The sequence below is a fragment of the Crinia signifera genome, chromosome 6 (assembly GCF_055691185.1).
Source record: "Crinia signifera chromosome 6, ASM5569118v1, whole genome shotgun sequence".
Classification (NCBI taxonomy): Eukaryota; Metazoa; Chordata; class Amphibia; order Anura; family Myobatrachidae; genus Crinia; species Crinia signifera.
In genome coordinates this window covers 15,518,707-15,531,344 of record NC_139222.1, presented here as the reverse complement: position 1 = coordinate 15,531,344, position 12,638 = coordinate 15,518,707, and the positions used below count along the sequence as shown (strand labels likewise).

Sequence of the window (12,638 nt, the reverse complement as noted above, 5' to 3'; positions counted from 1 at the left end):
AAGAAAAACGGGAGCCCAGATATTACATAAGTACCAAATATTCTATAAAAATACAAGTCAAAGATTAAGCATAAGGTAAAAAAGGACAGGGAATCAGAATCAGGATACAACTGGTTATAAAGTGTGAGGCAGGTATCAGAAGTTGCAATGGGAACATGGGTGTGTGTGCAAGTCACAATGTACTCACGTATACACACTGTCAGTGCCTGCCTCCTGAGCCATTGCCTACCTCCTGAGCTGCTTTCTGCCTCCCGAGCCACTGCCTGCCTCCTGAGCCGCTTCCTGCCTCCTTAGTTACCACCGTGCCTGCCTCCCGAGCCGCCACCATGCCTGCCTCCCGAGCCGCCACCGTGTCTGCCTCCTGAGTCGCTTCCTGCCTCCTGAGCCGCCACCATGCCTGCCTCCCGAGCCGCCACCGCGTCTGCCTCCTTATGGGCTTCTCACCACAGCGCTGTGTGAGGGATCCCTCCCAGCATGCCCTTCGGCTGTCTCTGGCGCTCTACGCATGCACAGACGGACTCCTGGGTCTCAGGCCCAGTAGTCAAGCGCCATGGCCGCATCGCAAGGGACAGCTCTTATCTAATCGCATATATTAGAGCATATGTTAGAATATATTCATGTGGGCATTATACATACGGACACACGGGCAGCGGCATATACATGTGGGCATTATACATACGGACACACGGGCAGCGGCATATGCATGTGGGCATTATACATACGGATACACGGGCAGCGGCATATGCATGTGGGCATTATACATACGGACACACGGGCAGCGGCATATACATGTGGGCATTATACATACGGACACACGGGCAGCGGCATATACATGTGGGCATTATACATACGGACACACGGGCAGCGGCATATGCATGTGGGCATTATACATACGGATACACGGGCAGCGGCATATGCATGTGGGCATTATACATACGGACACACGGGCAGCGGCATATACATGTGGGCATTATACATACGGACACACGGGCAGCGGCATATACATGTGGGCATTATACATACGGACACACGGGCAGCGGCATATGCATGTGGGCATTATACATACGGATACACGGGCAGCGGCATATACATGTGGGCATTATACATACGGAACACGGGCAGCGGCATATGCATGTGGGCATTATACATACGGACACACGGGCAGCGCCATATACATGTGGGCATTATATATACGGACACACGGGCAGCGGCATATACATGTGGGCATTATACATACGGAACAAGGGCAGCGGCATATACATGTGGGCATTATACATACGGACACACGGGCAGCGGCATATACATGTGGGCATTATACATACGGACACACGGGCAGCGGCATATACATGTGGGCATTATACATACGGACACACGGGCAGCGGCATATGCATGTGGGCATTATACATACGGACACACGGGCAGCGGCATATGCATGTGGGCATTATACATACGGACACACGGGCAGCGGCATATACATGTGGGCATTATACATACGGACACACGGGCAGCGGCATATACATGTGGGCATTATACATACGGACACACGGGCAGCGGCATATACATGTGGGGATTATACATACGAACACACGGGCAGCGGCATATGCATGTGGGCATTATACATACGGACACACGGGCAGCGGCATATGCATGTGGGCATTATACATACGGACACACGGGCAGCGGCATATGCATGTGGGCATTATACATACGGACACACGGGCAGCGGCATATTAATGTGGGCATTATACATACGGACACACGGGCAGCGGCATATACATGTGGGCATTATACATACGGACACACGGGCAGCGGCATATGCATGTGGGCATTATACATACGGACACACGGGCAGCGGCATATGCATGTGGGCATTATACATACGGACACACGGGCAGCGGCATATGCATGTGGGCATTATACATACGGACACACGGGCAGCGGGATATGCATGTGGGCATTATACATACGGACACACGGGCAGCGGCATATACATGTGGGCATTATACATACGGACACACGGGCAGCGGCATATACATGTGGGCATTATACATACGGAACACAGGCAGCGGCATATACATGTGGGCATTATACATACAGACACACGGGCAGCGGCATATACATGTGGGCATTATACATACGGATACACGGGCAGCGGCATATGCATGTGGGCATTATACATACGGAACACGGGCAGCGGCATATGCATGTGAGCATTATACATACGGACACACGGGCAGCGGCATATACATGTGGGCATTATACATACGGACACACGGGCAGCGGCATATACATGTGGGCATTATACATACAGAACACGGGCAGCGGCATATACATGTGGGCATTATACATACGGACACACGGGCAGCGGCATATGCATGTGGGCATTATACATACGGACACACGGGCAGCGGCATATACATGTGGGCATTATACATACGGAACACGGGCAGCGGCATATGCATGTGGGCATTATACATACGGACACACGGGCAGCGGCATATGCATGTGGGCATTATACACACGGACACACGGGCAGCGGGATATACATGTGGGCATTATACATACGGACACACGGGCAGCGGCATATACATGTGGGCATTATACATACGGACACACGGGCAGCGGCATATACATGTGGGCATTATACATACGGAACACAGGCAGCGGCATATACATGTGGGCATTATACATACAGACACACGGGCAGCGGCATATACATGTGGGCATTATACATACGGATACACGGGCAGCGGCATATGCATGTGGGCATTATACATACGGACACACGGGCAGCGGCATATGCATGTGGGCATTATACATACGGACACACGGGCAGCGGCATATGCATGTGGGCATTATACATACGGACACACGGGCAGCGGCATATACATGTGGGCATTATACATACGGACACACGGGCAGCGGCATATACATGTGGGCATTATACATACGGACACACGGGCAGCGGCATATGCATGTGGGCATTATACATACGGACACACGGGCAGCGGCATATGCATGTGGGCATTATACATACGGACACACGGGCAGCGGCATATACATGTGGGCATTATACATACGAACACACGGGCAGCGGCATATGCATGTGGGCATTATACATACGGACACACGGGCAGCGGCATATGCATGTGGGCATTATACATACGGACACACGGGCAGCGGCATATGCATGTGGGCATTATACATACGGACACACGGGCAGCGGCATATAACTGTGGGCATTATACACACGGACACACGGGCAGCGGCATATGCATGTGGGCATTATACACACGGACACACGGGCAGCGGCATATACATGTGGGCATTATACACACGGGCAGCGGCATATACATGTGGGCATTATACACACGGGCAGCGGCATATACATGTGGGCATTATACACACGGACACACGGGCAGCGGCATATACATGTGGGCATTATACACACGGACACACGGGCAGCGGCATATACATGTGGGCATTATACACACGGACACATGGGCAGCGGCATATACATGTGGGCATTATACACACGGACACATGGGCAGCGGCAGTGTGGAGAAAGTGACAGTGTGATTATGATAATCAGACATAATCACATAAACCTGTTTGGGGGTGAATCCAGGGGTAAATGACAACCCCTGGATGTCTCAGTCATTGGGGAAGGGAGTAGTTGGGTGAGAGGAGCGGCACAAGAGCAGCAGCATTTACTTTTTTTTTACCCTGTTTTGTCTCCGGCAGAGTCCGGCTGATGGAGGCTGCTACTGGGGCTGATGCTCCCGCCCATGCAGTGCATGGTGGGCACATCACAATAATCGCAAGAGTCCTGACTCCCTACCGCCCGCAGGGATTGGCTGGCACATCACCTCCCACGGCCGCAGTGATTGGCCGGCCGGCGCGTCTTCATTGCTCTCCTCGTATCTGGGTGGGCGGCCTGCGCATCACCTCCAACTGGAGGGTAAGCCCTGCCTTCATGTCGGCGGGCAGGCAGGCCGGGTAAACTGGGTGCGGGGGCCATATCCGGCCCACGGGCCGGAGGTTCCCCACCCCTGTGTTAGAGCATATGCGATTAATAAGAATGCAGTTATTCAGTATGTGCAGGGGCTGGCTGGCAACTTTTAGCCTAGGGGGCAAGTCCAGAGCACTGGCCCATAATCAGCCAAGTCACCGTCGGAAGGAATGCTTTTGCGCGCCGAAAAATTAGGGGGCGTGGCCTATCATAAGGGGCGTTGCCTGTACCATGATTGTATTGTGTACCTGCAGATTGCACATTTTAGCGAACCTTGTAATACCCATTACACATAAAGCCACATGCCGTAATGCCAATTACACATTATGCTGAACACCATGATGCCAGTTACACATTACGCCCAACACTGCGATGCTAATTACTCAATACACCGCACACTGTGATGCTAATTACACATTATGCTGCACACCTTGATGCCCATTACACCCCATACTGTGATGGCAATTACCCAATGCTCCCCACACCGTAATGTCCATTACGCCCCATACCATGATGCCCATTACACCGCACAATGTGATGTCCACAGTGCCAGATATGCCCCCACAGTGCAAGATATTCCGCCACAGTACCAAATACACATATGCCCCCACAGTGCCAGACACAAATGCCGCCACAGTGCCAGATATTCTGCCACAGTGCCAAATACGCATATTCCTCCACAGTGCCAGATATGCCCCCAGAGTGCCAGAGACACATATGCCCCCACAGTGCCAGAGACACATATGCCCCCACAGTGCCAGAGACACATATGCCCCCACAGTGCCAGATACACATATTCCCCCACAGTGCCAAAGACACATATGCCCCCACAGTGCCAGATATGCCCCCACAGTGCCAGAGACACATATGCCCCCACAGTGCCAGAGACACATATGCCCCCTCAGTGCCAGAGACACATATGCCCCCACAGTGCCAAAGACACATATGCCCCCACAGTGCCAGATATGCCCCCACAGTGCCAGAGACACATATGCCCCCACAGTGCCAGAGACACATATGCCCCCACAGTGCCAGATACACATATGCCCCCACAGTGCCAGATATGCCCCCACAGTGCCAAATACACATATGCCCCACAGTGCCACACATATGCCCCCACAGTGCCAAATACACATATGCCCCCACAGTGCCAGATACACATATGCCCCCACAGTGCCAAATACACATATGCCCCACTGTGCCAGATACACATATGCCCCCACAGTGCCAAATACATATATGCCCCCACAGTGCCAGATATGCCCCCCACAGTGCCAGATACACATATGCCCCCACACAGTGCCAGATATGCCCCCACACAGTGCCAGATATGCCCCCACAGTGACAGAAACACATATGCTGGGGTGAGGGAGGGGGGGGGGGGGAAAGCGCTTACCCACGCTAGCTGCGGGCCGTGCTGCGGCTGGATCAGCTTCTCCAGCCCTCCTGCGCTGGCCGCGGCTTCCAGAACACGGCCGCGGCTACATGAAAATGGCCGCCGGCCTCCTGCACTGAGAACATGTCCTCAGTGCAGGGGGCCGGCGGCCATTTTCCTGTAGCCGCGGCCGTGTTCTGGAAGCCGCGGCCAGTGCAGGAGGGCTGGAGAAGCTGATCCAGCCGCAGCACGGCCCGCAGCCAGTGGGTGGGTAAGCGGCCCGGGGGGCATATGGCACTCTGCCCCCCGGCCCAGCCCGCCCCTGAGTATGTGCTGCACATACTTTTTGTACTAGATCTCATCTCATCGGTGATACCATTGTACCTACTGTGTATTCGTGTTCACAGATACTAGTCTTACTGTATATTTACCTATAGGGAATTTATTTGTACTACAAGTTACATCAAATACAAGTGTAAACTTATGGGGCCTACACACATGCCGATTTTGTGCCATTTTCTAAGCGATTTAGCAAGGTCGCTTAGAAACTAAGCATACATCGGTGTGTGTGTGGGGGCTAAACCGATATAGATGCGTGGCCCCGCGCGTCTAAATCGCATTAAGATGAAGAATGAGCATGTCCCATCAATCTAGCAAAATCGTTTAGCAAGACCCTGCATATCGGGCGCCTTCTGTGTGGTGTCTTTTTTTTGTGCTCAACTGACCACCGATTTTGCTCATCTGGACACTCCCTGAAGCCCTCCTCTCCATTCTGCACATGCTGCTGTCAGACACCACGCGCTGTGAACCCTCTGGAGCTGGTAAGTACTTTGCACTCCACTATGCACCACAAACGCACTGATCACAGGTGGGGTGGGTTGATAATGAGAGGGGTCCACTGTGCCACCAATGTAAACTTCATGGGTGAGGGTGTCACGTGATGCGCGCTGCACCCGCCGCGCGCTGCCCCCCCAGCGCAAGAATATGGGCACAATGATGTTTGGGGGGATGTGAGGCGCCCACTGTGCCACCAATGTTATAAAATAAAGCATGGGTGAGGGTGTCATGTGAAGCCCGCTGCCCCCAGCGCAAGTTTGGAGAGGGGTGATGGCACATTGCTAAGCTAGCCATGTGGTGTTTGCTTGCATGCTCTGGGGTGTTGGCACATTGTAAAAGATAGCCATGTGGTGTTTGCTTGCATGCTCTGGGGTGTTGGCACATTGTAAAAGCTAGCCATGTGGTGTTTGCTTGCATGCTCTGGGGTGATGGCACATTGTAAAAGCTAGTCATGTGGTGTTTACTTGCATGGTCTGGGGGGATGGCACATTGCAAAAGCTAGTCATGTGGTGTTTACTTGCATGTCTATGATGGGGTAAATTGTCTTACCAGACCCCCTACAAAAACAGTGAATGTGTGCGCATGTACATGTGGTAGGGACAATAGATTGTAAGCTGACCTAGTTTGGACTGTTTATGTACATAATGGTGGATGCATATTTGTTAATTATGTATTTACATTTTATACCATATTATTCACACAGAAATGGCAAAGCAGAATAGTTCCAAGAAATTCACCACTGGGTTCATCGACATATATCGGGCCCATGAATGCCTGTGGCAAATTACAAGCAAAGACTTTTCAAACAAACAGAAAAGGGATCAGGCCTACAATGCTTTGCTGGCCTATGCTAAAGCCAACAGAAGTGATGCCACCATGGAATGTGTGAAGAAGAAGATAGCGAATTTGAGGACCGTCTTTGTGAAGGAGCACGCAAAAGTGACTGAGTCGCAGAGTTCTGGAGCCGGTGCCGATGACGTATACAAGCCAACGTTATGGTACTACGAGCAGATGCACTTCCGGCTGGAGAAAGAATCGAAGACGCATGGACAGAATAGCATGGATCCTGTGCCTCCAATTAGGCAAGAGGAGGAGAGCCAGGATCTGGTAAGTGTGAACACATATAGTTATGCTACATGTCATCATTATTCATGGTCCTAAAGTATTTTATTTTACAGGATGCTACTCCGGAGCTGTTTGCGGAGACGTCCGAGACTACAGCGGCTACAGATCTAGAGTGCGAGGAAGTGGAACCCTCGACCTCTACCCCCCTGCCAACGCCACCACCCAGGCAGAGGAAGAAGGCAGCCAAAAGATCTGTAGCCGGCAGCTCAGAGCAATTTTTTCAATTCGCGGAGGCAAGGCTTAATAAGCCTATTGATTCAATTCGGCAATTTTCAAACACGGTAGACTCGGAGATGCGTTCTATGGATGACGACACCCGTCGGAAATTCAAATGCATCGTGTACGACGCAATAATTCGGGCACAGGATAAAAACATTCCTGATGACCTCAAATTAATGCGCGACCCGATGCATTACGCATCTGGCGGACCCACACCACAGTATCCCTACCACCAACCCTATATTAATCCGGCGGCAAATCCTCCGCAGCTTGCCCCAGCTACCACGACGGGAGCCCCTTCACCCAACCCGCCCACATCAGCCACCACCAGCAGTCTGTCCAGTGGAATGTACTCAGCGTTCTCGAGTACACAAGGACAGGACGATGCTGTTTATTATCCATTATAATTTTCAAAACCAAAAACATTCCAAATTTTAAAAGTTGAAAAAATTGCTCTTCCATGCGTTTTCGATTCCGTGTAGACTATAATGTCTGCTTGTATACGTCATTTGGCCCTGACTCCAGAATGATGCGTTATCAGTCACTGTTGTGTGTCCTTCACTGAAGACTGTCCTTACCTTTGCTATCTCTTCTTTGCACATTTTGTGAGTCATCACTTCTGTTGGCTCTAGTATACTGTTGTGAGTTTGTTGGCCTGATCCCTTTGTTTGTTTGAAAAGTCTTTGGGCCAGAGGCATTTCTCGGCCTGATATTGTTGATGAACCCAGTGGTGTTCAATTTTATACTTTTATAGTATTTATAAAAAATTATAAAAAACACGGTATGGTGTCATTTCATTTCAAAATGTTATTTATTGTTAATTTTAAGTTCAATTATGTACAGGTATGGTTCCTGTTTGCAACACTTCTCCTGACTTGTCTCCCCTTGAAAAATAATCTTTTTCAAGGGGTGAGGAGTGAAGAGAAAGTACTGCAAACACTCTGGTAAGGTGCTATTATGTACAGGTACTCTTTGCAACACTTCTCCTGACTTCTCTCCCCTTAAAACTCCCCAAGAACTCCCCCAGCCCTTTGAACTGCCCATTTTTATTTAAATGAGTTTTTTTTCCTTTTTCCCATGCTTGAGAAGAATCTGGCATGCTTAAATCGCTAAGCAGAATCGCTGAGGCATATCGTTGACACATTTTGCACGTTCTAAGCAATATAGATGATTTTGTGCTCAAAGGAAATCTGCTATGCTAAATCTGGCATGCTATATCTCTGGCCAAAATCGGGATGTGTGTAGGCCCTATTAGTTTGATACAGTTGCAAAGGTGACTATTTAACCTCATTGTAATTTATCTAACACGTTATTTCCCTCTGATTGCCTCTAAACAGTGTCAATTTAAACTATTTTTGTTTCCTACAAATTGTACAAAAAGGTATCCCTTATATTTTTGTGAGCTGACATAACCTCATAATCTTAGAGTGACATACAGTCAAATATCAGTCACCGTAAAGAGTAAGGTAAACAGCACGTATTTATGTATGTATGTATGTTAGTTTTGTTTGTCTGGTTTGTATTTTGGTGAAACTTTATCCCCCTTTTTCTATATACTACTAAATATTAAAAGCTAAGTTTTAAGCAAATCAAGTAAGCGTGCCCCCAAAAAAGAGAGAGTACTTTCTTCTTTTTTCCTGTTCTGCTATTTTATACTCTCTCGGGAGCACCTCCACTACCGTGATATTTCCACATTCGTTTTGATTTATCAGTACAGTGGATAACCATCATCTTAAACATATATAACTACATTCTTGAATAGCTACCTGTGCAGCAGTCATCTCCACTTGCCCTTCTCCCTCTGTTGTACACCTTTTAGTAGTATCCAGACCTCTAAATAATTCCTTCCAGTTTATAGACTTTAAGGACTCCTCAAACTTACCAAAGTTTGCTTTTCTGAAACTTAAGGACCTAGTTGCTCCAACATAATTTAACTTTTTTTAAATTAAAATCAAATGTGATCATATTATGTCCGATAGATCCTGGGCTCAGATTGTGTGAAAGTGGTAGGCTGAACTCGATGGAAGCAAGTCTTTATTCAGCCTTACCCCACTTTGAGCTATCTATATATAGGGGGAAATTTACTAAAGGAAATTTGTAAAAAATAGGTGTATTTGTATCCATTTTTGACATTTACTATCCCGAAAATACGGCAATTCCGTATTTTCGGGATATTAAGGGGGACATTTACCAAAATGGATTCGTAGAAAAAAGGTGTATTCGTAGGGAGAAATACACCTTTTTTTTACGAATTTGTATTTTCGGGATTTACAATCCCAAAAATACAACAATTCGTAGTCCTAAAGATCGAACATTCGTATTTGTAGTTACAAATACGAATGTCTACACCATCGATAGAATACGACAGAAATCACCATTCAAAAGAATGGTGGTTTCTGATTTACTAAGCAGCCGTATGGATAATACGGCTGCTTAGTGGTGTAAAACACCCACGCAAATACGACAGGAAAATAGAACACTATTTTCATGTCGTATTTGCGTTTTTGCCTGCACGGATCAGTCAGATCCGTGCAGGCTTCGGTGTAAAAAAATAGAAAAAAAAAAAAATAAAAAAAAAAAACGGCGTGGGGTCCCCCCCACAGCCATAACCAGCACCAGGCTGAAGGAGCCGGGGCCGGTAATTAAAAACCAGGGAACCCGACAAATAGGGGTTCCCCGATTTTTAACAACCAGCCCCAGGCTCCTGCTCTGGGGCTGGTTCCCAAAATACGGGGGACAAAATGACTAGGGGTCCCCCGTATTTCAAGAACCAGCCCCAGGCAAAACCAGCCAGCGGGTAATGCCACAGCCGGGGGGAGACTTTTTATGCAAGTCCCCCCGGCCAAAGCATTAACCCTACCGACCAGTCAGCCTGGCCAGGGGCCCTGGGGGAGTGGGGACCCCCCCAATAAAGGGGTCCCCCCCCCTCCAGGACTTACCTGACCAGGCTGAAGCCTGGTGCTGTCCTCGATGCCCCTGGGCGGTGGGCATCGAGCTGATGGTTTTGTGTAAAAAATAGAATAAAAACCATTGTTTTTTACTGTGGCACTACAAGTGCCAGCAAGCCTCCCCAGCAAGCTGGGACTTGGATAACCACAAGTCCCAGCCTGCTGGGCATTAAAGGGCCCGCTGGGTCTTGTAGTGCCACCGTAAAAAAAATAGTTAAATAAAACACACTGACACCCGTTTTAAATAAAAGTTTAATACACACATTACATACATACTGATACTTACCTTTCTTGATCCCGTAGGTAGCCCTGGTCCTGATGTCCTGTGTCGTCCTCCAGGTCCATGTCGGCTGTCTGCGTCGTCCTCCAGGTCCATGTCGACGGTCCGTGTCGTCCTCCAGGTCCATGGCGGTGTCCGGGTCCGAAGAAATCCATGTTGGAGCTGTGGAAGGAAATCCTACTCACCTGTTCCTGCGCTGAAGAAGTCTTCTCTTGATCCGACGTAGTCCAGGTAATCTTCCTGCTGTCGCCGGTCCCCGCTGTCTGCGCTGTCCGTGCATCGCGCTGAGGAGAGATGCTGAAGTTTCATATTCGGCGCCTCTCCTCAGACTGAATTCTATTGGCCGCCTAGCAGGCCAATCAGGAGCCGAGAAAGTCGGCTCCTGATTGGCCTGCTAGGCGGCCAATAGAATTCAGTCTGAGGAGAGGCGCCGAATATGAAACTTCAGCATCTCTCCTCAGCGCGATGCAGAGACAGCGCAGACAGCGGGGACCGGCGACAGCAGGAAGATTACCTGGACTACGTCGGATCAAGAGAAGACTTCTTCAGCGCAGGAACAGGTGAGTAGGATTTCCTTCCACAGCTCCAACATGGATTTCTTCGGACCCGGACACCGCCATGGACCTGGAGGACGACACGGACCGTCGACATGGACCTGGAGGACGACGCAGACAGCCGACATGGACCTGGAGGACGACACAGGACATCAGGACCAGGGCTACCTACGGGATCAAGAAAGGTAAGTATCAGTATGTATGTAATGTGTGTATTAAACTTTTATTTAAAACGGGTGTCAGTGTGTTTTATTTAACTATTTTTTTTACGGTGGCACTACAAGACCCAGCGGGCCCTTTAATGCCCAGCAGGCTGGGACTTGTGGTTATCCAAGTCCCAGCTTGCTGGGGAGGCTTGCTGGCACTTGTAGTGCCACAGTAAAAAACAATGGTTTTTATTCTATTTTTTACACAAAACCATCAGCTCGATGCCCACCGCCCAGGGGCATCGAGGACAGCACCAGGCTTCAGCCTGGTCAGGTAAGTCCTGGAGGGGGGGGACCCCTTTATTGGGGGGGTCCCCACTCCCCCAGGGCCCCTGGCCAGGCTGACTGGTCGGTAGGGTTAATGCTTTGGCCGGGGGGACTTGCATAAAAAGTCTCCCCCCGGCTGTGGCATTACCCGCTGGCTGGTTTTGCCTGGGGCTGGTTCTTGAAATACGGGGGACCCCTAGTCATTTTGTCCCCCGTATTTTGGGAACCAGCCCCAGAGCAGGAGCCTGGGGCTGGTTGTTAAAAATCGGGGAACCCCTATTTGTCGGGTTCCCTGATTTTTAATTACCGGCTCCAGGCTCTGTCAGCCTGGTGCTGGTTTCGGCTGTGGGGGGGACCCCACGCCGTTTTTTTTTTTATTTATTTATTTTTCTATTTTTTTTACACCATGCAGCCTGCACGGATCTGACTGATCCGTGCAGACTGCTAGAAATAATTCGTATTAGCAGCCGTATATACGGCCGCTAATACGAATCATTACACCATCGGAGGGTTACAAAGCAGTCGTATATGACTGCTTTGTAACTGATCCTCCGGAACACGACTTTGCATACGACTTAAACAGTCGTATGCAGTCGTAGGGAAAATACCAATACGAAAAACTAGGTTTTTCATATTGGTAAATTTCCCCCTAAATGTCAAAAATAAGTGTATTTCTGGATACAAATACACCTATTTTTTACAAATCTCCTTTAGTAAATTTCCCCCATAGTGTTCCCTCTAGGAACTTTTTGGGGCAGGGCGCCGCTGCACGGGGACAGCGCATTGGGGGCGGACCGGGCCCGCCAACGTCATCG

At 49.4% G+C, this 12,638-nt stretch overlaps 2 protein-coding genes across 2 annotated transcripts in view; one reads left to right on the top strand and one right to left on the bottom strand.

The window, feature by feature from the left end:
* Positions 1-12,638, top strand: part of LOC146010024 (uncharacterized) — a 437,588-nt gene that overhangs the window by 254,588 nt on the left and 170,362 nt on the right. The gene's annotated exons all lie outside the window — the stretch shown is intronic.
* The window catches only part of LOC146009525 (uncharacterized), a 75,309-nt gene that overhangs the window by 27,799 nt on the left and 34,872 nt on the right, over positions 1-12,638 (bottom strand). The window contains exon 4 of the mRNA XM_083149968.1: positions 35-42. Within this exon, the coding sequence (XP_083006094.1) occupies positions 35-42 (8 nt within the window). The remainder of the gene's footprint in view (positions 1-34; positions 43-12,638) is intronic.